This window comes from Myripristis murdjan, chromosome 11 (assembly GCF_902150065.1).
Source record: "Myripristis murdjan chromosome 11, fMyrMur1.1, whole genome shotgun sequence".
Taxonomy (NCBI): Eukaryota; Metazoa; Chordata; class Actinopteri; order Holocentriformes; family Holocentridae; genus Myripristis; species Myripristis murdjan.
Window position 1 is genome coordinate 7,089,276 of NC_043990.1, and position 25,362 is coordinate 7,114,637.

The 25,362-nt window shown below is 41.4% G+C and overlaps 3 protein-coding genes across 4 annotated transcripts in view; all 3 read right to left on the reverse strand.

Annotated features, from left to right (window-relative positions):
* hsd17b8 (hydroxysteroid (17-beta) dehydrogenase 8) overlaps positions 1–133 on the reverse strand; it is a 6,979-nt gene extending 6,846 nt beyond the window's left edge. The window contains exon 1 of the mRNA XM_030062876.1: positions 45–133. Coding sequence (XP_029918736.1) covers positions 45–90 — 46 coding nt within the window. The 5' untranslated portion in view covers positions 91–133. The remainder of the gene's footprint in view (positions 1–44) is intronic.
* Positions 134–610: 477 nt separating this feature from the next.
* Positions 611–4,832, reverse strand: LOC115367955 (class II histocompatibility antigen, B-L beta chain-like). The gene is made up of 6 exons (XM_030063894.1): positions 4,733–4,832; positions 3,885–4,154; positions 3,235–3,419; positions 2,218–2,314; positions 1,913–2,029; positions 611–1,125 (listed from the first exon to the last, which is right to left on the reverse strand). Exons 1-6 carry the CDS (start codon positions 4,797–4,799, stop codon positions 1,094–1,096), a joined length of 768 nt encoding a protein of 255 aa, XP_029919754.1. The 5' UTR covers positions 4,800–4,832; the 3' UTR covers positions 611–1,093.
* A 516-nt stretch (positions 4,833–5,348) lies between these two features.
* Positions 5,349–22,591, reverse strand: brd2a (bromodomain containing 2a). Of its 2 annotated transcripts, none has more exons than XM_030064461.1 (12): positions 20,404–22,591; positions 15,940–16,246; positions 14,486–14,623; positions 13,980–14,130; positions 13,561–13,760; positions 11,743–12,255; positions 10,499–10,627; positions 10,189–10,380; positions 9,385–9,650; positions 8,725–9,044; positions 8,294–8,422; positions 5,349–7,714 (listed from the first exon to the last, which is right to left on the reverse strand). In XM_030064461.1, the coding sequence occupies exons 1-12, from the start codon at positions 20,433–20,435 to the stop codon at positions 7,584–7,586; spliced, it is 2,508 nt and encodes an 835-aa protein (XP_029920321.1). In that variant the 5' UTR covers positions 20,436–22,591; the 3' UTR covers positions 5,349–7,583. The 2 variants fall into 2 exon arrangements, with proteins under 2 accessions (XP_029920321.1, XP_029920322.1); XM_030064462.1 differs by having other exon boundaries at positions 5,349–7,711; positions 20,404–20,435.
* Positions 22,592–25,362: the final 2,771 nt, after the last annotated feature.

Genomic DNA, 25,362 nt, shown 5'->3' on the forward strand with positions numbered 1-25,362 from the left:
GTATACTTCTGAGTATCTGGTTTCTTTTCGCAGTTTAAACTTACCGGTGACCAGCGCCAACCTTGATATGAGTCTGCTGGCGGCCGCCATGACGGTTTCTGCTGTTTGTGTAGTTCTCGGTTTGTCCACTAGAGGGCGCCATTACACAGGTTTTCGTTGACCTAAGGGAGTTCATTGTTTTTACTAGACCTACTTGTAATTTTTTACGGTGGTAAAAATGATTTAATGTTGATGAATCATCGCTAAGTTCATTATTAGAAGAAAAAGAACGAATATACAATAGAAGGGCAACAGTAAAACCCATAAAAATAAGAAAAGAAGAATAAAAATAAAAGACAGTAGTAAAATATATACAGATGAGGGAAAAAGAATTAAGCAAATGTCAGAAGAAAATTGGTTTGAAATAAAAAGAGAGAAAAAAACTGAATAAAACAACAACAGCTATTATTATTATCATTATTATTGTTGTTGTTGTTGTCGTCATTATTATTACTGTAGGAAACATTAAAAACAGAGGAAATAAAAATAATTTTCATTGAAATCAAAATTAAAAAAATAAATAAATAAATAAATGGGGATTTTTAAAAAATGGGGGAAAAATCTGAAATTTAATAAAACCCTATAAGTCTGTAAAATGTTGGATGTAGTAACTTGTTTCAGTAAATTTTACCATTTTTTTTTTTTCTCAAGCTGGAATGGACTGCTATCCCCCACGTTGGTGATGTAAAAGATACAGTAAATTTTAAAAATACAGTATGATTTATTTAGTTAGTTTATTTGTTTGTTATTTTTTGACATTAAATACACTAATGATTTTAATACCAGCGTGTACAATATTTAATTTGTATGCAGCTTGGAATGTAAGCTAACTTTTATTGAACCAGGCAGTCCCAGCTACATTTAAAAATAGCTTTTTCAACATCTGAATCACAATTTACAACAATTTCCTGGTGCACGTATGCAAAATATCCCCGTTCCCTTATGCAAAAACACAGTAAGCATCTGGTTTCACTGTGTAAGCTCCAAAAAGCCAGCAGGCCTGTGGCTGATCAGCAGGATCAGGGAATGAGCCTGAACAGATCCTCTGAGAAATCTACCTCCAGCGTGGGAATAAGGCAATAAAACCTGAAAAACATAACAATAATATTAATTAAAGATTAGTAAGTTAGTGAAGGCTATGCAATTACAAAGAATCCCTCAGAATACTTCAATATTTATGATAGGCATAATAATTTTGTTTACACTTTGTGACAAATGTTGTTGAGTAAGCCCTTACAGGCTGGTTGTCAACAGATGTATGTGATCAATAATCGATCAAATAATCAGCACATGTCAGTTATTACTGATGAATGTGAATGTGCTGGAATGTTAAAATGTGACAGACACTGCCAGGATTCAGGGATTCATTTAATTTGGCCCTTATTCTGCGTTAAAACATAAACGTCTGTTTAAAGTTCAGGTCACCCGAAACCTCCTCCACACAACACAAATACCAAAAAACAGTTTTATCATTTATCTAGCATAGATGATATTGCAATTCCTACTAATCGCCACTAGAGGTCAGTAGAAGCCAAATTTTATTAGATAAACCTTACACTCTGATTTTGTCTTAAACTTCGCTCCAAGTATCTTCTGTACAAATTCTCTATCTGCTGTTTGCAATGCTTCATTAAAGTTACATCACACTACAAAGCAAAATATCAAATTCATATTCATATTGCGTTATGGCTCCACCAAAATATATGTAAATGTGCATCATTTTATGCATGTTATATATATTCTGTGTAAATAAGGAGGGCATATTTGGTATCTTTGGAAACTTGAGATATTTGTAACAACAATCCAACCAAAGGATTACAGCAGGGTTGAGGAGTTTAATCAACTCTGTCAATACACATTAATGGCATCTTACCTTGCTTTTTTTTCCAGTAGTAGTAGAAGGCCCCGGCAGCAGAAACCGTCACACCCTGGAAGAAGAAAATCAGACCTACTGCTTTCTTGTAGAGGCTGGCATCAAGGGCAGAGGTGTCTGAGGAGCAGAGTCATTTGTTTTTAGGTTAAGAATGCACTGCCTCTCAGTTTCAGTTGTGATTCTTCACAGCTCAATGGGCAGAGGAAGGCACTTACACCGCTAAGGTTTGGGGTTCTATTCCCTGTGTAGTCCAATGTGTTGAGGACACACACACACACATACACACACAGAAGGAGAGTCCTTACCCCAGGGGATGTTCAGAGCTTCCTCCAGACTGCTGTGTTCAATGTGACAGATGACCCTCTCTCCATATCTGGGCACCACCTCCAGGTAGGAGATGACCTGGTGGCAGTGATGGAGAAACTACTCAAATCCTTTTCTTAAATACAACTAGCAATATCATAATGGAAAAATACTCCAGTGAAAGTCGAAGTAATATATAAATGGTAAACAGGCTGAGGTGTTGCCTGATTTAAATGCTGAATTGGGTCTAGGCTGTCAAGCAGACTCATAAACCCCATCACCTTGGAGAGCGCTGTTATTGATATGAATGCTATAATCCCCCCTGAGATAGTTGCTGCGGAGGTCTGTATAATGTAATAATAAATACTGCTGGATCAGTCTTGAGGTTCAGGGCGAGATACACAAACAATTAAAATCCCCCAAAGTCAGCCTCCCTGGCCCTGAGATGATCTGCAGATATGGTAGCCATCCCACCTGCCCTTTGCCAAATCAAAGTCGGGGGCCTAGTGGACTGCTTTTCCTGTGGCCTGCTGCTATTAAAGCTACCTCCAGTCCTTAGCCAGTTCTGTGAGGATGGAGAATTAGCATTGTGTTTTCGCACCTTATCATGGATCCAGGGTTAAGAATATGTATTAAATTCTACATTCACTTCTAACTGGTGGATCAGAACACCACAACAACTCACCAACTTCTGTAGAAGTTGGTGAGAAACATCTGTAGAGAAGGGGCACATATTAGTTGAATCAGATAAGAAGTTCAAGTTCTAAAATGTGCAACCACAATCTATGACTGCTTTCCCAAGTTACAATCCTGATGGTGCAGCAATCACTGTTTACATCTTTAGCAATGCAGCAGTAAAAAGCAGAAAAGTGGGAATATAGAAAGACAACAAAGAGCCAAGTGTCTGCCGTGATCAAGCTCTAAAGCAGAAGATAGAGTGCTATCTATTGGTCATGTTTTGTCTCTATCACCTTGCAGTTTATGTACAAAAGGAAACTGACATGGTTTCATCGAGTTACCTGGTAGGACCAGTCACCATTTGCCAGTGAGTCTGTGGAGGACACGCCCTCTGTGACCTCTGACCCGCTCTTCAGCCATGTGACTGTGATGTCCTGAGGGTAGAAGTCCACAACCCGACACTCCAGCATGGTCCTGGTGCCGTACCGTGTCTGGACTGGAGCGAAGACGCTGACTGACGGAGGCACTGAAGGAGGCACAAACACAGACATGACCTTTACTGTCATAGTTAGGATATTTCTGCATTCTGCTTTTGTTTTCAGAATTTTCCTCTTTGTTGAGGTTTTGTTTTCATTTTGTTTCTGGGAGTTTATTCAGTTGTGTTATTTCCTTTCTCTGCATTTTATCAGATTACTATGATTCCACAACTCCTTGTGTGCATGAGGTGCATAATGCCTTTTATACATAAAAAGAGGTCCTTTGAATGAGCGATAGGTGAATTGATTTGCAGAAGAAAATGGACAAACCTTGTTTCATCTGTTTATTCTGGCCATGTCAGGCAAACATTCTAATATCTTATTGCCTTCACACCAACTGTAATCTCTATGTTTTCAAGTCTTTTCATCTTTATATCACCACTTAAATGTGGTGGGGCCAGTCCATTTCGATGAATCAGTCAGACCTGTTATGGTATAATTTGTTTGTTGCTTACCTTTTCTCACAGTTGTCCTGTTATAGAACCTGGCGTTGAACTTGCACGTTGTTTCCACCTCTGCACGGCGAGCTGCCATTTTCCTTTTGTCCTGGTTGAATCGTTGTGCGTTTCTGACGCCTAGCTCCCCGTAGCCCGTGTATTTCTTCAGCCTGGAGTCGTAACAGCAGAGTAACTTCTGATTGAAGACGAGCTGCACCAGGTAGACCATGTCCGACAGGTCCTCTCTGCTGTGTTCACAGTCAACCACATTCTGGAACATGTAGCCATCTGGAGCAGAGGCACAGCAACACACACACACACACACACACACACACACACACACAGTTTGTTTCCAAGTGAATTCATCTAACCCTTAATATCTCTCCCCTTTCGGTAAATATTATAAATTTTTATCAAACCAGTTTTTAATATTACTATATTTTTACACGCTCAAACACATAAACCTTTCATGTGCTGTTAAATCACACTCATATTTATACTATTTATAGATCTAACAGGATCTATCACCATAATCTGGGGATCCTGTCAAGATCCAAGTTAAGTTAAATCAGTTTTATTTGTATAGCCCAATATCACAAATTGCATATTTGCCTTATGGGCTTTACAGCAATACAACATCCTCCATCTTTAGACCCTTACATCGGACGAGGAACCTTACAAAAAAAAGCCTTTGAACAGGGAGAAAGAACAGGAGGAAACCTCAGGGACAGCAAGAGAGGAGGAATCCCTCCCCAGGACAGACAGATGTGCTCTTTCATCATGTGTAGGGTTGGCGAGGCAGGTGTTAAAATCAGGTAAGTGATATTCTTGTATCAACTTTAACACACACAGATGTGTTACTTTACCAGCAACAGAGATCCAGGGAAAGGCACAGTGCAGCAGCATCAGCAGGGCAGAGGATTTCAGCAGCATTTTCCCCTCCAAATATCACAGAAAAGAAGAGAACAGCTTTCCAACCTTTATCACTTCACAAAAATCACAGTAAGCACAGAGGAGCTAGGAGGAAGTAGTTATTAAAAGGTGTGTCTTCACCTCATCAGCCAGTCACAATATTTTGAAGGCATGAGGTCACTGGTTTCTGTACAGTCCATGTGTTTTCCACAAAGTGTAATAGCCTTGGTTTATTTGCTAATAAAAAAAAAAGGAATGCACGGCAACAGTCATGCATCAGTTATTTAACACTAAAACAGTAAATAAATTGAAGCTTTCCCCAAACTGATTTGAAATAAACTCTTCATATTAAGTGAAGCAGTCTTGAGAGACATAAGGTAAACGAGTTTCAAGGCTGTTCAGACAAAGTCTCACAGTACTATTTTTCATAGTGCTTCTTGGACTGAAACCCCTCATTTGCGGTTATCTACTTGAGCTTCAATGAGTTCCAGTATGAGATCTCAAAAAAAAAAAAAAAAAAAAAAAAAAAAAAACTTGTTGATTTGAAAGAAAAAGCCACAAATTCTCTGGAAAAACATGAACATTTCTCAGTTTATTTATGTACAGGTGTTCAGATGAATGGTGGAGTCAAGTACAGAGGCATTTAGATTTCTGACAAACTTCAGAAAAGTAAGACTGACAGCTCTGGAGTACATTTGTCTTAGAACAATAGAGAAAGAAAAAAAAAACAATCTTAGCTGGGGAAAGATAAATCTTGACTAAGTTACTGAAAGAAAAACAAACATGCTCCAAAACTGGACTGTAAAATATGTACACTTCTGACAGCATCTTGACTGAGTTACCTTAATCTGTATATATTTCTTAAAAGTAGATTGATGACGTAAAAGCTTACGGTTCCTTTCAGTATTAAGAAAAGTTTTATCTCCATTCAAATTCATCCTAAATAAATAATTTATTTCACACATACAAATAATCCAATCTCAAGCCATAAATGATTTAAAAAGAAAAAACTAGATACACACTTTACCTAAATCACAAAATTAGTTTAGTAGTACCGCCAAAACATAAAACAGTGCATCATTTATTCCTCTGGGCAGGAAAGTTAACTTTTGTATCCTCTGGACAAAGTGGCTGCTGGAACCCAAAATTCAGAAACCACTTTATTTCACCAGCCAGACTGCTTTTTAGAAAAGACTGGATGAGTTACCTGCCACAGCGGCTGGTGGAGCAGACAAGCTTACCAGCCACAGCCAAATTTTCCCCAAATTGGGCTAATGATATTATCCAACCTGGTATTGTTTATCTGTGCATCACAGAACAAATAAAGAAACATATTTCTAAACAATAGAAAATAAACTTTCAGCTGCCCTAGTTGTCAAAGGCAAAATTGTTTTATAGACAAAGTTGTTGTAATTTGCTATGGCAACACCAACACCATTCAGAAGTGATGGCCCATGGGAAACCAACTCAAACTGCACCAAGACATCGCCTACAGTTGAATAAAATGTCAAATATACCTACCAACAAAACTTGTTTTAAACTTTAAAATATTCTTATCAAATGTGTTGTGACTAACGTACAAAACCAAAACAGAACCAACCACAAAAACAAAAAATTAAAATAACTAAAACTGTTATTTGGGCACGGGTGAGTGGACAAGACGTGTCCTCATAATTTATTAGCAGATTGGTCACAAGAAGAAAAAAGCAACACACGTTTACAGAGAAATAGGAAAGGGAGAAAAAACAGCCAACATGAGAACAGAAATATATTTCACCTAAAAACCAACGTGTTAACTACGTCACATTTCTGTACAGTGGCCAACCCTTTCAGAGAAGTACATGAGTACACAAGGATGCAGTAAAGCAGTACATAGTACATGAGTATGCAGATGTACAACAGGGATGTTTGTCAGCTCCTCCGTATTGCATGCATTCTGTATTCTGCTGAACCAAGGTGCTTCTGGATGCAGACGGATTTTTTCCACGCCTGCGTCAAGACTATGAGGAACTTCACAAGGCTACACTTGTGGTGCCGGATCTCACACTCACACATGTGCATGCAAACACATGCCTCACACATTCATTCACACATACATAAACACGTGCGCGCGCACACACACACACACACACACACACACACACACACAAAAGACAGACTCAGAAACACACCTGTTTCCCACTTTACCCTCTTTATCACTAAAAAAAAGAGAAAAACAAACAAATACAATAACTAAAACAAGTCTGCCCACACCAGTTCAACTTTCCCAGAATGAGGGAATAAATTAGCTCCTTAAAATGCTTCTTTATAAAAGAAAAATAGATATTTATGTAACTGTACAAATTATCTATACAGCGTAAAGACAGGGGGCACGGTAAGAAGGGAAAACATCTCCAGAAATAAGACTGATTCTGGCTTTAGCACCCTTATCCCTCCATCGCATGCGTCGCTCGTCCCCTTTATCTGCAGGAGATGGAGCATCCCTTTGCTCTGCCCACGACAACGCCAGTTCTCCAGAGAACGACAGGCCTTGGCAATAAGTTTCTCTCTCTATCCATCCAACCCCATTCGTTTCTTCTTTCTGCGTGCAGGGACAGGAATGGATGAACAGGCTGAGCGCAGGAGAGCCCCATCTCTCTCTGTTGTACACTTGTGAGTTGGACCTGTTCTGCCTAGTTGTGGTCCAGTCTGATCCGCCCTGCGGCTCCATCATCAGTAGCTCTACTACAGTTCAGTCCACTCAGTGGGAAGCGACACTTCCAGGGTCACACACTCGACCCGCTCTTGTGAAAACCCCTCTTCTTCTCAGCCAGAGTCCGAGTCGCTTGTGTCAGAGGACGAGGACGAAGAGGAGGAGGAAGAGGAGTCTGAGGAGGAGCTGCTGGCGCTGAGGCGTGATGGCTGGGCATGAGGCTCCACTGCTGTGGGCTTCTCTGCTGGAGATAAACAAACAAATCAAGATGATTAGTGCACACAGCCAGCATCTACAATGACTGCAGCAAAACTAAAAACACACATCTCAAACCAGAGCACCTTCTTGGGCAGTCATAGCTTACTTAGCACTGGCAGTTCAAAAGGATGTATGCACACCAATTGCATTTGAGTATTTTTAGTAATTAGTTGCATTTAACAAAGCCAATATCTTTCTCCATTTTGTTTCACTAAAGCACATAAAGTATTTATCTTGAAACCAAAAGGAACTTTTTTGACCAGGTTCTCAATATTTCATTATCTTTTGTTAATTATAGAATGATGATGAACGTACACGACACAAGGCTAACTTGTTATAAAAACACTCTACACGTTTCAGACTTACTATACCCATTTATATTACCCAACTTCCCCTCAGGGATCATTACAGTATTTCTGATTCTGAACTACACCTCTACATAAAGATTAGTTAAAATTACTAGCCACACACTTGTTTTTCCCCTAACTTTTAAGAGGTTGAAATTATGCAGATGATTTTACACAGAGGGCTCTAACTCGTACAGATAGTAGCATAGAGGACTTACGTTTGGCCTTAGGTGGCTTCTTTCCAGAATTAAGCTGTCCACTGACATCCATTAACCTCCTCTCCAGCTCCAGTTGTTTCTCCAGGGCCAACTCTTCACGTGATTTGCCAGCGCCACCCTTCTTACTCGCTGCAGAGAGATGTGAGCACACAAGTTAGATGGAGGCGCTGGATTACATGATCATACATCTACGGCTGCTGGATTAAAGTGAATACCTCAAAGATAATATTCAACGGCTTATTTAACTTTTTAACAACTAAGTGTATGAGGCGGTTTTAGGGAAGATCAATGGTGTCCACCTTTGGCCATGTGCTTATGATGTATACATTAAAGGTAAGGTGCTTTATAAGTATTTTTTTCATTAATGAATGAAAAAATGTTTATTTTCCATTCAAAGCCTCCCCATCCATCCTTGCCCATGCTCTACTCACTGTACGGCTTGCGGGGTTTCTTCCTAAGACATGTCATGACATATCTTTCCAGCTCCCGTAGCGTTGATGGCTTCAGTGTCTCAAAGTCGATCTCAATCTCCTCGGGGTTGGTGTCTCGGAGTGAGGGCTCACGGGCTTGGATAATGTAGACGACACGGCCCAGTTTCTCTCCAGGCAACTTATTGATATCCAGACTCAGCTGCCGCTTCTCGTCGTACGACATGGGCGCCGTCTCCTCCTCCTCGTCCGAATCATAGTGAGGCAGCATTCCGGCGGGGTCCACACGCTGCACATTGAACGTCATGGCAGCTTTCTTGGATCTGATATAAGAGTGAAAGGAAGCAGATTCAAGGGAGGGTTAAAAAAGCAACAAAGTAGGGATTTTTTTGGACATGGCTGATGTATCAAATGGCATTTTTAGTCAGGTTTCTGAGCTGACAAACCAGAAAACAACTCATTTGACTTCAAGTCTACTGGGTGATCCGTTGATCCGTCCGGGTGATCTTAATAAGAGCATACTCTCCTACCATCTTGATGTCAGCTAACGTGCAAAACAACTTAACTTAAAAACTTAAAAAACAACACTGAAACATGTTAGAAGCTCGATGGGTAACACTGACACAGGAATTCCACCAGTGTCCTGCAGGTGTCACTACTCACTTGCTCTTGTTGTTCTTCCTGCCTGTTGCCTTCTTGCCCTGAATGGCAGGAGTCCCAACGGTTGCTCGGTTGCTCTTGGCTTTGGGGGTCTTGGTGATTTTGGGTGTCTTAGGCGGCCGAATCGGCACCGGTTCTTCCTCTATCTTCCGATGCTTCTCTTTCTCTGGCTTCTTCTTCTTTTTCTTGTCTTTCTTCTCCTTTTTCTTCTTGGGTTTGACAATGGGACCCTGAGAGAGGGCCGTGAGCTGCTCATGGACCGCTTTCAGCTGCCAGGACACAGTGAGCGAGATGGCAAGGGATACAGAAAAACAAAGGAAAGAGCTAAATTAATACATGAGGCTGACACACATTTTGTAGAAATCTTGAGGTGCTGTGAAACTCAAAGCACAGAGGGTGGCACAAATTTGGATGACAACGTCCATTAAGATCTACAAGTTATGACTTCACTGTGCACACGACTTCATGCCTTGTTCAAGTTAGGTGTATGCAGGGAAACACTGTTCAGCAAGCCTGACGGTGGCAATTGTGATCATGATATTTTAGCAGGAAAAAGTTTAACCACACGTCACAAGAATCTGAAGCTAAAAAAGGTGCATTGAAAAAAATGGTTCACAATTAAGTGAAAGATGCTGCACACTGTCAAGTTCCTTGCAAGAAAATACTTCTAATTCACCAAATATCATTTCAGTCCCCAGACCTTAATCGGGTTAAATATTTTAAAGTTTCCTGTCCTAGTGAATATTTGGGTGTGTGTATGTCTGTGTGTATGTTTGAGTGTGTGAGTATGTAAATCCGTATACACACCTGTTCCTGCAGCTCTGCCAGGCGGTTTGCTCTCTCCTCCTCAGAGTCGGAGCTGGGGCTGCTCTCACTCTCCTCACTTTCACTGCTGAGTTCACTCTCTGACGAGGAAGAAGAGGAGGAGGAGGAAGAGGAGGAGCTAGGGGGCGCCGGAGGCTCATCTGGCATCTTAGCGAAGCAGAACTCAAACACATCCTAAAAAGACAGAAAAGGAGGTCAGCTTGCAAAAAATAAGAAGACAATGTTGTTTCATGTCAAGTGATTTTGGGGAATGAGGAGAAACCAGCATTGAGAAAGATATTTAAGTGGTTACCTGTAGTTTCCTTGCCATAGCCACCACATCATGATCAGGGGGGTTGTACTTGTAGCAGTTTGAGAACATCAGTCTGACATCTGCAGAGAACTGCTGAGCCTCACGATACTCTCTGTTGTCCATTTTCCTCTGCAGGAAACAAAAGAGAAATTTTAGCCCAATACTGTATTAACAAAAATCCTCAAAGGTTCCTGCTGTGCCTCTCTGTAAGGCTTGGCATTACTAGAATGTTGTTAATAACCGTTTAAGTGCTTCATGTTTGATTCCAGTGGTAATTTATATTCTTTTGATGGATTTAATGCTGAGCAGCACTGGCATACCCAGCCAGGGACACTAAACGTTTTCCACTGGATTGGATATGAAGAGACCATGTTCAATATGATAAAGGCTCGTAGTGGCAAAACAATATTACTACTAGACGAAGTGACTCTAGCTACTGCATCTTCTTCACAGTGGCTACGTTTACATCCACACCATATTCTGATTCAGGTCAATATTCTGGTTAAGGTAATATTCCTTAATGTTACTTGGCATATTCCCGTGATTCTGCGTATTCCACGCTCTTATTTAATGCAACACTCAACCTGTGGGGGGCAGCAATAAGCCTATAGGTGTCTGATGTGCCAAAAATACAGCAGAAGCAGAAGCAGAAGAAGAAGAAGAAGTACGGGGTATTTTCTGATTAAGGGAGTCTTATTCGGAATATTCTCCAACCGAAATATGACCTTATTCGGGTTCGGTACGTGTTTACATGACTCGTGCACAACCGGAATATTGAGGATATTCCGAATAATACAGGAATACGGTGTGCATGTAGATGTGCTCAATGAATGTATCTGAAATGGAAATAGGAATACAACTATATACTGTACACAGTGAAGTCATACATGTATCAGGACTCAACAACAGCATTTCCAATTCTTTTTATCCAATTTCCAAATTCCAAAAAATATGCAAGTTTGCCACACTATTTTCTATGAGCACAAGAGTATAAGAAATGTTTGGTACTGTTTTTGATAAATAATTTTGGACTACCATAGTTAACTATTATCACTACAAAAGACAATGAGTGATGTGATATTGCGTTATCACAGTGTTGCCATGGTTCCAATCTGCACCTGCTAAGATAAGTACATTCTAGAGCAGCTGAAGACATAACAGAAAGCACCATGGCCTTTCTTTGCTGACATGTGAAATTTTGACAGTGGTGTGTGTGTGTGTGTGTGTGTGTGTGTAACATGTACCTTGATGGTGCTGAGGTCCATGGGCTGCTTTATGATGTCATGGTAATCATGGAGACCTAGTGATGTGGCGTCAACAGGCTTGTAGAACGGCCAGGCATATGCGGCGTGCTTCTTGGACAGCAGCTCCTTCAGGACCCCATTGCAGTAGCGTAGCTGGGGGCTCAACTTGCTGCGGCGCACCGGCTGTGGCAGCATAGAGTCTGGCAAATCCTTCTTGGGAGGCTTTATGGGACGCCCACTCACCCCCCTTCTGCCTCCTGTTGGTGTTTTGGTACCCATCATCCCTCCTCCGCGACCCATTCCCATCCCCATGCCCTGGCTAAGGCTAAGGCCCTGATTCATCCCCATACCAGAGTTGTGGTCCACCCCAAGAGAGGTGAGGGTAAGTGGAGATTCATGTCCAACGCCCATACCCAAGCTGATGCCACCGACACCCATGGTACCCATAATGGGCAAGGGCATGGCCATGGTGGTGGGGGTGGTGGTGTCTGCTTTCCGCTTCACACCTTTTTTCTATGGTAGGAGAGAGGAAGAGAGGCATTGGAGGATCAAGAATAGGACACACATGATTAATCCATGTTTTCTTTTTTATAAATTAAAAATACTACCAACTTAAACTCGACTTCAATATAATCCACACATCACTTTGCATAAGGAATCAACAGATCTGGGCCAGTGTAAAGCATGATGCAGACCTACCAACCTTGGGAAAATAGTTTGAGTACTACAATCATGTGGCACATGGTTCACACAGTTTTGTTGGGCAAAACGGTGTCATTTCCCTGTCCACCACTGTATTATAGACAGTTTAATCAGTTAATTTGAGGTACTGAGTCTATGGCAGCCATTTTTTAAATGCTCTTCTATGTTTCTACTGAAGAAAAATGACACAATTTAACCTGGTGTTGGAAATCACTTACACTGATGTACAGTAACTTGCTTTGACATTAGTTTAAATAAAAGGCTATTTCTTACTTAAAATTGGCAACACAGTATTCAAAATCTGGAAAGCCCAGAAATAATTTTACTCAACTATCTTACATACGGGAGCCTTAAATAATACTGAAAGCAAAATTAATAACATTTTTATTAATTATTAGTTACAACCTAGCATGGTCTATAGGATCTGAGTTCTAAATAAAAAACACAGATAGCTTATACATGGCTCAAACTGGCACTGACATTTGGCTACACAGCACTCAACTCACAATTTTGTAGAAATGCAGTTAAAGGTTTTAGGATGACTGAACCTCCTTGTGGCTGATCATGTCTATGTCAGTATTGCACAAGATGCAAAAGGAATGAAAAGGCAGAGGGTTGGAAACATGGCCACTGCTCTTGATATTTGGAGAAGAGCCAGACTGGTACTGGAATTATCTGAGACATATTGGCTATTCATGGCTCACACCAATAACATGGTTCCCACTCTTGAGGATCACTTGTTAATATGCATATTCTCTTGCAACAGTCATCTAGATGTTTAATGACATCAGTGAAATAAAGTGATAAAAGCACCTGAAACTTATTTTAAATATTTTATTCCTGTACCAACTTCTAGGGTGTGCAAAGAAGTATAATTACATTCTTTTTCATTCAGCTGTGACACCCAGACCTCATTGTGGGAATCCCTGCACAAGGTCATATTACTCAAGACCTGATTATTCTTGAACACAACAAAACAACCAAACAACAGCTTGTCTCATATTTTACACAATTTACATTCAGCTCCCAACTTTTCACAAACTATACAAATCATGCTCAATTTCCATGTTTTTCCAAACTTTTCAGACTTCCATTGTAAACTCTATCAACATTTACCTTTGCAGTGGGCTGTGTTGGAGGCAGGCCCATCACAGCTGGGGTGCTTTGTGCAGTAGGCAGGGTGGGGGGCAGGCTCTTGGTCAGGATTGTCTGTGGGGGGGTGGACAGGAGGGAGTCTGGTGTTTCTGGGGTGGGAGGAGAGTACGCTGACTGGGAGACCGCTGGGACCTGATGGGCTGTTGTCACTCCTCCAGACACTGGAAGAGGGAGGGACGAGGACACACGAGGAAAGATTGGGAGGAAAAGAAAGATCAATCTGACGCAATAACAAGACATTTACTTATCTATATATCTGAGTTCAAAGATAACTGTCTGCATATGTACCTGTATGAGTTTTTGTGATTGTAAGTATGGTTGTATGAAAAGTGATTATGGAAATAATGGAATTTCTTAAGCCACCCGTGCCCTGTGCTCACCTGTATTGCCCCTGCTTTTCCTGCTAGTTTTGCTTGGTTTGGTACGTGGAGGGGGAGGAGGAAGCTCTAACTCCTCCTGGGGCATCTGAGCCACTTTCTGCAGGAAAGCTTTTTCCAGAGACTGGGCCATCAACACTATGTCATCTGTAGGCTGAGAAAGGGATGATGAAAAAAGGTTAGGGACAGTAGAAGATGGAAATTCAACAGGTTTTAAACCAAAATCTGCTGTTAAAATGTTAAAAAACAGCTGCCACATGCTTAAAATAACTCTACAGCGTTTTTAATTGTATTACATTTTACAATACCTGTACTGTGAATACAAAGAGCAGCATGTCTGCACCACATCCAGGCTAACAACGGCAGCTGGCATGAAACAGTATCTTGCCAAGTTGCTCAAGCTCTTACTCTCTTACTTTCTCAGACACACACATACACCCTCTGACCTTGCTATAAACACAGCATTTGGAGAGCAACATGCTCACTCAAACAGACACACACAATCTTACCTTGTTGTAGATATAGCAGTTGGTGAACATGGTGTTGAAGTCCTGCATGCATTCACTAGCACTGCGGTAGTAGTTATTCTCTAATCTCTTCTTAATAGTGCCCATGTCCATGGGATGCTTGATGATCTTATGATAGTCCTGGATGGAGAGGGAGATATTCTCAGAGCAGGAACAGATGCTACTACAAACTAAAACTGACTAAAAAAACAAAAAACAAAACAATGTACCGATATAAAACTAATTCTATTCAATTGTCACTTATGACTCACTAGAAGTGTGTGTTTGTGTGTCTATCTGCAGATACCCTGCCCTCTGCCTGTCTTTTCTTGTTTTGCTCTGCTTGGCACGCTTCTGGGTGTCTCCCAGCTTCCAGCCAATAACAGTGTGTAATGCAAGATTAATAGCAGGACATCCAATACGACGTGACAAAAGTCGTGGATGCAGATTGTAGAAAACAGGAAATCTAGCAAGCAAAACACCAAGTGGACAAAGCTTGTTCCACAATGAGAGAGTCAGGGGTTCATCAATTAGCCACGCTGAAGAAGAGGATGGGGATCACAAGTGGCACTTCGAATACTCATTCTGTATTTAATCACATAAAAACAGACACTGCACCAAGTAAAGCCACATTCTTCTGATGGCCACTGAGCAGCTACATTTTAATTACTTCATTAATTGATTTCTCAGAGATGTGATAAGGCAGTGATGTAAACAGGGCATGATAAGTATGATTCCCCGGAAAACTGGAAGTGCTGTGACAAAAATATCACACCTATTCTTTTCTTTTTCTGTGCAGAGGGACAAAGACATCTTTTAGAACTTATTTTATGTAGCAAGAGCTAAGATGAGAAAATTAAATTATGTTAAATTGAGATGGAAAAATTTCACAGACAGTCCAGTGAGTGAAATCTCTAACAAGGAATAACTGTGATGAATTTCACTTAATACATCAGGAGAAAGAAATGTTAGCTGTAAACACAACAAGCTGGCATGGCCTATAGCTCCGAGGCAGTGCAGCAATATTTATGAATGGGCCTTAAAGCAGGAGTTGGGAGGCTTAGCACTATAAGCTATTTCAGTTGTCCATATGTGTCTCTCTCCATATAGTTGTGACAGCAACTCCATAACAGGGCTTAACATTATCTTTACGGTAAAAAAAAAAACTCGCAGTCTGACAACTGATGTAGTCATTACCCATCAAGCTGTGTTAGGTGGCTTTTGGTTTAGTGTAAGTGACTGTGTGACAGACAGGCTTGTTTCTAGAGGGAAGTTCCTGCTTTTAGAGATAAGGAGGGGATCCCAGTAATGCCCAGTGTCCTCATATTCACAAGAGGTAAGACTCTCTCTTAACTCTGAGTGTTTGTTGAGTATGCTGATCATGGTGCTGCCTGTTGTTAGCACTGTATTTTTCAGCACCAGCTTGATTTCTTGTTAGCCTGGGCAGCAACACTTACAGGCAGGTTGAGCTTGGCAGCGTCTACTGGTTCGTGGAAGGGCCAGGCAAAGTGGTGCCTCCATAAAGACTTGAGTAAGGCCTTCTGTAGGAACTGGAGCTGGTTGGTCATCCTCCCCTGTCGGCTTGGGTCCTTCACCGGTGGCTGTGGGGGTCCTGAAGGTGTCATCTGGCCAAGGGGGGGCATCCCTGGGCTCTCAAAGCCCTCGTAAAGTAGCGAAGGTTTGCGAATGCGTTTCCCCGCCGTGCCAGAACCCTGGTCCATTGGAGTGACTCCTGTCATGCTAACCTCCACCCCACCCAGGGAGCTGTGGAGATCACAGAGGGAACTGGTCAGACAATATCATGTGTCAAAGATCAGAAGTGTTGTTCCATGCATGCAATAAGCTGCATCGGTATGAAACTACAACTCTAAAGCGCACCTGCTGAGCAGACATTCCTCAGTATCAGGATCAGCATACTTTGTTCTTCACCACATAAAACACCCATGTAACCATAGCTCTAACACTGCTAGAGCGCGGATCATTTTGCATTCAAGAACCACTACTTACCACACTGGTGGTATTATAAAACATTACCCAAACTGCAAATAACAGGTATACTTTCTTGTTTCACATTTAGGAAAACCAAAATTGTATGTCAGTGTTAAGATGAGCAACCTGTGCACTGCTGCTGCTAAATCTGTGCATAACTATCAGACCAACTACTTAACATTACACATACTAATGAGTTTTAACCGCTCAGTGTCTCCAAAGGACTCTGTGTTCATACTATGATCCTCCCCCCAGAAAAAAAACACAAGACTTGACAATGTACTTGCTGGATTTACAGCTTTGATCGAGTGGACTGAAATGGTGTCAGTCTCAGTTTAAGCAGTGATATGTTTAGCTGCTTGCGCGTCCAGCAAATCCTTGGATTAATATATTAATTAATGTTTGTCCTATCAATCACTTGTAGGCCTACAGCACACAATGAATACCTGGATGTATTTCTGACAAATCCACATACCCAGAAACTGAGGGATGGGCAAGAATGCCATCTCCTCCTCTCACCCAATGACACATGCACAAACCCCACCCCGATTTCCTTGTTGGAGAAACTGCTTGCCCCAAAGATTGTGGGTTGGGTTTCAGCTGTCATGATAAAGTAATGACTAAAGCATTCCTATGGAAATGCCCAAACATAATAGGCTAGACATTTAACCACCACTGACATTGATCTATTAGCTGATGAACACAAACTGGGTATCAAAATGCATTTGGTTTGATATCAGCAAAAGCTGGGATTCATCAGGCATTGTAGACTGAAGAGGTTGTTTCCCTGAGACGCCCTACTGTGTCCTGGATTGCCCAAGTCAGGAGCTAACAATGAGAGCTTCAGCACTGCTCTCTAACCTGGAATGTGACTGTACTGGATCAGAGCAGCAGACTACCTTGCGCCATTGCATCATAACAACCTGATGACCTCAGTTCCAATTGGCTTGTCATGTGTTTTAATGCCCCTGATAATGCATCTCTGCCAGTGGGGCTGGTCTTTCATGAATGGAAGCACTGTAAACAAGGGAGGATTGTGTCCCAATTATGAAAAATGCCTGAACACAACAAACTTTAGCTGTTAATGTCTTGCTTTTACCACCCACATTGGCATATAACCTGTCATCTTTTGGCACGTTTACTCTATTCCAAAAATCCATGTTTGCTGGTAGGATGTTCATTTTGTGGATTAATCCACCATTATGTCTGACAAAAAAGGCCTGCTATCCCAACAAAATATTATAAAGTCCTAAGTTGCCTGCTTTACCATTTTGTTGTCTTACTAATGAGAGCACCTAATTTTGCATAGCAACTGTTACCACCGCAACATGTAACCTTAATCCTTCCTACGAATATGCAAGGCCACGTGGGAAATGTATTTCTGCAGAGGGGCAACAAACACCTGCACAAATTTCACAAACCATTTTGCCTGCACTGCTCTAGCCGCAATGCTAGTAGCAACCATTGGACAGTACACTAGCATAACCATGGAAACGAGACCCCAACCCCCTACCAACACAAGGGCTGTATTCAGTAGAATGGAATCGTCACAAACCATCAAGTGTAGGGAGCCAACTGCAGCAACAGAGACTAGAGTTGCAGTAATCCTGCACAATTTCCCAGCATGCCAGTTCTACACCAGCCACCCCTGGGCAGAACACTGTCATCGGGCCTGGTTCCGTTCTTAAATGCAGTCTTTCCGTAGCCAGTCACTGAGACCCAATTAACATGGTTATATTAGTAAGTGTTGTATATATGCAGACACCACTGATTTACTTTGAATTAATAACTTGCTTCATCTGATTCACCCACTGTGACAAATGTGTGGGAATTTCTTGCTCTTGACATTAGTGCAGTAACAGTTCAACTCACATGGTGACATCCTCTGCTGGCCCAATGAGTCAACTAGCTGCAGGTGGTAGAGATGTGCAAATCTACCCGGACCAGAATATCTGTCAAATTTTGGTTAAAATTTCCTTGGCGGGGAAAGTGTAGTCCAACACCCTGCTTTCTGTCTGACAACCGGCTGTATGAACTCACCATTGCTTGTCTTCACTGGCCTACTGACACAATGACTATGACAACAAGACCTGCTCCACTGTCCAAAGGACAAGCAGGGACACTTGCAGTCAACTCTTGGCACACTGAATTTTTACATGACTAACGCTACTTGTGATATACATTCATAAATGATCTCAGTCTGAGTTGTTTTTGCTTATTGCTATTGTTGTCGATCATTGTTACATTTGTCGCTTAACCCGGAGTACATTTGTTAATCTGTTTTAATACCTATTTTAGGTGAGGACCCAAAAATAAGACCCCTTCAAGTCACTATGACCTTGAAGCAGTTGATGCAAGTGGGACTCAAGTCTTACTTAGCTTGCATCAGGCAGTGAAAATGCAATAAGGGGCCTCATGGGGCATCTGTCACTGCAAGCTAGTCCTTACCTGTAACTCAGGTGAGAATGCTTTAAAAATCTACTTAATTATTTACTGGCCCATACAGTACATGTAAACAGAAGCAGTTTTACTACATTGTAATTGTTAGAAGATAACTTCAGCAATTAGACATTACACCTGTTGGTAAAAAATGAAAATACTAATAACAAAAATGCTGTTGCAACCCTTGTAAACAAACATTAGTTATAAGGTTTCTATTGAGTGTAGTATAAAGTAAATGGTTTTGAATGATACAACTTTTGGAAACACATTGGACAGTTAAGGTGCTTTATTATAAAAAGGAAAAATATTCATGTACACAAAACATTCACAATTCTGACTAACCATCTTAGTTAAAACAAACCTTTGATGTCGACTGAATAAAGTTAAATGGGAGAGGAAGACATGAGTGACCAATGCAGGTACATATTTCTACTTGAAAATAAAGATACTATGGGGTCATGAGACAATTTTAAGTACTTATGGTAAATATAAGGCCTAATGATTTAAAAAAAAAAAAAAAAAAAAAAATTATAACCAACCTGGGGTGTACAGAAACAAGAGGTGATAACGTTAGTTAGGCATGGCTATTTCAGTTACCAAACAACTGTCTGAAACCTTCCCCAACGAAATAACCAACCCCAAACACGCTGTGGCCCATTTACCTCAAGCAATTGTACAGAACTGTATGTTTTTATTGCCTTAGCTGTCCAGGGCTATCATACACTCACACAATAGCTATGATGTTGCAACCAACACAGCCCCGGCACCAAACTGGATAGCAATGTCGCTATCCCGGTTACCACAACAGCCTCTGATGGTCACATGGCTACCATAACAAACCGGCTAAGCAAGTAGGAATATCGGTACGGCCGCTATATAAACAAAACATCTTCACATTCGAGGTTCGTTTGTTAAAATATTGGATCGTTTGCTGGTTACCGGCCGCCAACTGACATTCACCGGCTTCTTACTAAACATGAAATAATTGACGAATCCTCTGAACAACCAAAACCTGCTATCAGGCAAATTAACAAATTGGCACGCTAAAAACCCTACCAGAGCGCAAACATGGTCACACAGAGGGGGGGCCAAGGCAACTGCTGTGCTAAGTTACGTTTTAACTATCAGTCCGGGAAGCTAATGCTAGCCAAGTTAGCACCGACTACCAGGCAGCGGTAGAGAGCGGCCAACGGCTGAGGCGCTCGGAAGATGGCGCCGGCGTAGTGCTAACAACAGCCGCAGCTAAGTTACCAACCACAAATACCTATTTCGATGTTACATGTCCCCAGAAACAATGTCGCTTTAAATCCAGTTGCGACGCTATACACACTTCTTCCTGCTGCAAACTCATTGTCCATTTCTCTATTCCACTCGGTTGTAATACAGCAACGGCAGGCTTGCAGGTTACCATTTCAGAGAAAATTAGTAGATATAATCAGTACAATATTCCCTCCGATGGAAAGTTGAGAGTCAATTTTACCAGTAGATACCTGTCAAGAGGCGGGTTTAAAGCCATATCCATCAGGATGGATCCGGATTCTGTTTTTTAGCTAGACTGAAAAATCAGGATCCGACTCTGTTCGTCCGTTTTCTCCTGTGCCCCCTCCACGACGAACTGCGAGACACTGCTTCGTTGAAATGGCGACGATGCGACTACACCCGTGCTTTTATAGGCCTGCCGCGCACGCTATTGGACACGATACCCCGGGATGTCGACGCCCCCTAAGTTCCTATTCGCTGGTTGCACTGTCAGTCTGAGTCGCCACACCCATAAAGAACGACACTTCACCGACAAGCTTTCTGGCCAACCTATTCGCAAATTCTCGCTGTCCATCAAGGAATTTACACAATACGATTGGCTCGGCGTACCTAGTGTTACAGAAACGCAGTTTCTAACTGGCTGTTCCTCATAATCCTCCACAAAATGCGACAGCTCGGAAGCCGCCCCGCTTCTTATCATATTACATTACGTCAACATGGGCAAATTAACTGCGGTGATTGGTCGGTGAGGTACTAACGCGGGCTTCCAGTGTAAATACAGAGAAGCCCATTGGTCGTTTCAGCAGGTCACGCGTATCCCCCCGAAGCAGGAGCCTCTCCCCATATGCGCTCTCCTCTCTCCAGAATATCCGCATTTCTGTCCCTCCAAAGTGGCGCACCGCCGCCATTTTAAAGTACAACGTGCCTGCTGTTATAATCGATTTTTACACTATTACAAAAACGCCAAGGTTTAACAAAAACACACATCTGCGATGTATCCCGACTGGAAACACAATTTAAGTGAAATTGACGCGAAATCGCAATTTGGTGTCCCAAAGGGGCAGGGACACCCACTACAGGCATTCAAACAAGGCCTTGGAGGCTTGCAATCTGCAAAGTAACACAAGCCAGAAACCAAAGAGGACACAACTGCAACTGAAATGTGCTGAACGGAGTTTCTCAAGCCTTCATGACTATTTACACACAACAAAAAGAGCAAACTGGGTCACAAGAACTTGTCCTCCACTGAATGACACAGCAGTTTTCCTTCCTGCCTGCACTGACCTCAGACACATTTAGACCAAAGTTAAGGACACCTACAGCCAACCACAAAAAATAAGTTGTTTAACATATAGACAATAAACAAGACAAATCTAAAATGGGCCTTAAACAAAATCTGAAACAGCCTACCAGACCTACTAAAAATCTAAGATTCAAAAGCTCAACTTAACCAGACTTAAGAAAAACTCAGACCATATGCCACCTATCCTAAATAAAAGCACTTAAATGACTTTTGCCTAACAATAAAGTACCGACTCTACAAATTCAACAACCACACAAAATGGTTACCTAACCACAGCAGGCGCCCATCCCCCACACTCACCAAGGTTACAGGTTCCCTACAATGTCACATAAATAAATGATGGAAAGTAACTAAAATTAAAATAATAGTAGGCTAAACATTACTAAACATGTTGCGAACTTAACACTATAAAAACAAAGACAACATTTGTTTAAAAGAAGTGATGATAATGTTGGTAAAAAATTAAATGTTTCCAAAGAAAGTATGTCAGAAAAACCATGTAAATTAAATAAATACAAATCTCGACTGGTAAATTCCCAGATAATGCGAAACCTTTCTTCAAATAATCTTCTTGTCTTCCACCTCGATACTTTTTAACCAACACATTTCCCTCAAACATGTCCGCCTTCTTCCCCCATTCATGGCACAGGGTGGGGGAGGGGGAGTCATGTGATAAAATAAACCCTAGGCGGACTGTTTATCGAAACTTGAACACGTGGCATTCCTCAAAAAAATGGCGATAAAATGTATCCTCGGCGCGTCCTTTGTCGCACAACACCGCTCCTTGTGTCCACATCCCGCTCTTTTAAGAAGAATTATGCTCAAATTGGGGATAAAGTTGGCAAAATACCCGAACAAAGAGCATACTTTCGGCTAGACTTGGAGTGCTCCGATTGGTCCAGCCTAACCACGTGACGCACATCCGCTTCAGTATTATCGATTATGCTTTTTTCTCGCACTTCTTCTATTAAAATCCAGTCACGAGCGCTCTTGAAATCCCCACAACACACTCGTGGTTCAGTTTTCTCATTGGAGGATAATATAAACATACATTTAGCATGTGGTTCCTTCCGCAGGGGTTTGCCAAACGACGTCGCGATGTGCTGCAGCATGACGCATTGCGCATGCGTGCCTGCCATGAAAACGCATTTGCCAACGGTGCAGAGAGGGATAGAAGCTGATCTAAGACCAGTTTTGTGTTTTTCTTTTTCACATGGTAATTGGGAAGATCAATACCAGTGTTCCCTGGGAAGGAGGTGGGGTTCAGCTGCAGACAAAATTCAAGAGCACGGCAAAGTGTTTGTGTTTATTAGGACGGCCATACATTTCTCCAGGCAGGAGAAACAGATGAGGACAAACTGAGAAGCAGGCTTTTGGATTTCATGGGTGCTCTTAAGTGAATGAGGAATGTAGAGCAGATCCTGTTGGGTTTTTCCTCACACTCTTAGCAAAAGGATTGCTGTCACAAGTCCCTTCTCCCCATCGCCACAGCTCTATCTATCTATCTATCTATCTATCTATCTATCCAAGCATAACTTTGGCAGGCACATAATATTAGCTGGCAACGAAAATATAGTCTGATGAGTTCAGGGCAAGAAACTAAATTTCTTTTGGGTTCTCACAATAACAATTTTTGAGAAGAAGCCACTCTCAAAGCTTGACCTCATCTGGATGGCTACTTGGCTACTAGATTTGGGATTATGCTGTTAAAGTATCTGTGAAACAGAGCATAGTGGATTATACCAGTTAGCCTGCACACAGAATCTTTACTTTTTGGCCGCTGTGGCACACTTGGGAAGCACAGATTCCCATGTTTATAGATTAATTAGTAAGGTATACCATACTGTCCCCATACAAGAGGTTCAGGAAACTTGTTATCATTCTGTCCACTGTAGAGCAAAGTCTGTGAACGTTTAGCACTCAAGCCCAAATATTAGGCTTTGTTTACGTTGAACTTTGTTGTTTAATTTCATTTTTAAGGCTTTGTGGTTTAATATAGCAGCAGTGACTGGGCAGGCAGAGGTGCACTACTTTGTTGAAGAACACTTTGACAGTATACGTGAACCTATTTGATGCTGCCATTAAACCATTAAACCATTAAAACAAGCTTAGCTCACAATTAGTGTTTTAAACGGGCCTGGGCCCAGCCATGCTCCTGGTTTGGCCCACAATGGAAATGAGTGTTACTGATATGCAGTTGACTGAGATTTAAAAAAAAAAAAAAAATATATATATATATATATATATATATATATATGATAAAAAGTGATATGTGATATGAAAAAAGTGTGATAATTCACTTATTAAGTAAATATCTATTTGCATTAGTACAAAATTTAATTGCACATCTGTGCTCAATCCATAGCACACTGGGTGACAACCAACATGTACATAATGTTGTGAATTCTTGCTCTGACTCATAAGACATCTCTGTTGCCCTCTTTGCTGATTATGTGAAAAATCAATAAAAGACTGAAGGAGGAAAATAAAACCTCAAAATTTTAGCATGGGCAGTGGACCAAACATGCAATAGCAATTATTTATATGTAACCACTAAATGTTCCTTAAGCTTTACATAATCACTACATATTAAATAATTGCATATTTGTATGTCAAATTATGTTATTAAATGTTTTATTAAATCAACACAGATGACACACACAATGTGTTAAATCTATGGAGACACATGGGAAGCAAACAATGTTGTGTGGAGAGGCCGTCATGGCACTCTGGGCAGCCCGTGAGGGCCATGCAGGCCAGCAGGGGCTGGGCTGGGAGGGAGGGAGGGAGGGATGGGTTGGGAAATTACGTCAGAATCAGCCTTCTCTGACTCATCAGTAGAGCTCTCTCTCTCTCTCTCTCTCTCTCTCTCAGTGCTTTTCTCTCAACTCTTGGCTGCATCAGCTTGTCACATGATGATGATCAGGCGAGAAATGGTTGCCAAGGAAGCTCTCTCCCTCACAACACCTCACTCCTGAGTCGTATTTTCCTCGAGTTTTGCAAATCCACAACAAACTCTAGAAACACACAGCACATTTATATTTCTGTAAGATCAGTGTCATAAAGAAACTGCGGAACCAAACAAATGTATTCTATATGTTGTTCAATAATGTGGTCATCATGCCATGTTTGCCTTTAGGAGGTTTTGCATAACTCTTTCAATATAGGGCTCTGCCTCACTCCATTCACTTACCATGGCTTGAAGCCTTCCTTAGCAACAACAACAGCCCCCTTGACAACTGACGCAAGCAGCAATTTTAAGATACTGAAGAAGTGAGAAGACTGTGCATTCAAGGCTAATGTACAGTAGTGATGCCATGTTGTCTTCTTTTTTACATCACACTCTCTTTGTGAAATGGCAACTCACAGAAAAACAGATTTGCATGTGTTAAACTGCCCCCCCCCCCCCCCCCCCCCCCCCAACCCACACACTCGCTATATCAATATTTTTACTCACACTATGTCTGATCACAAGACTGTTTTTTACCACGCTGTGCCTTCTTTATCCATGCCCCTTTCATTTACTGTAATCACTTGATTTACTCTGATCAAAACACCATATTTGGCACTAATATGTTTGTCTTTCCATTCCCAGCTACTTTAATTTGCATCCCACTGTGTTATTGTTTGCTCTACTAGGCCCATATTCAAAAACACACCTGTATTGTTTTCCATTGTGCCTTGTTTTTGCTTCCCATGTGTCCACTGTCAGCTTTTTTCTGGTTCAATAACATGAAATAATATGCAGCCTTTTGTCTGACAAAAAGCTCATGTCTGGAAAAAGTGATTTTTCCAGGAAATATGAAAAAAATATATTCAGTGGTGTAGAAGGTCACACACTGCAGTGACATGCAATTTTGTGGTCTTTTATCCACAGAGCTGCACA

Bases quoted from the DNA above. Each gene is read 5' to 3' on its own strand.
- LOC115367955 (XM_030063894.1), bottom strand. From the start codon at position 4,799: ATGCTGCTGAAATCCTCTGCCCTGCTGATGCTGCTGCACTGTGCCTTT. The intron at 2,315-3,234 runs GTAACTCGATGA...CACTGCCACCAG, and splicing joins ATGGTGACTGGTCCTACCAG to GTCATCTCCTACCTGGAGGT. The intron at 1,126-1,912 runs GTAAGATGCCAT...TATGTTTTTCAG, and splicing joins CTACTGGAAAAAAAAGCAAG to GTTTTATTGCCTTATTCCCA.
- brd2a (XM_030064461.1), bottom strand. From the start codon at position 20,435: ATGGATATGGCTTTAAACCCGCCTCTTGACAG. The intron at 16,247-20,403 runs GTATCTACTGGT...TGATCTCCACAG, and splicing joins TTAAACCCGCCTCTTGACAG to CTCCCTGGGTGGGGTGGAGG. The intron at 10,628-11,742 runs GTACATGTTACA...TGTTTCCTGCAG, and splicing joins TGGACCTCAGCACCATCAAG to AGGAAAATGGACAACAGAGA.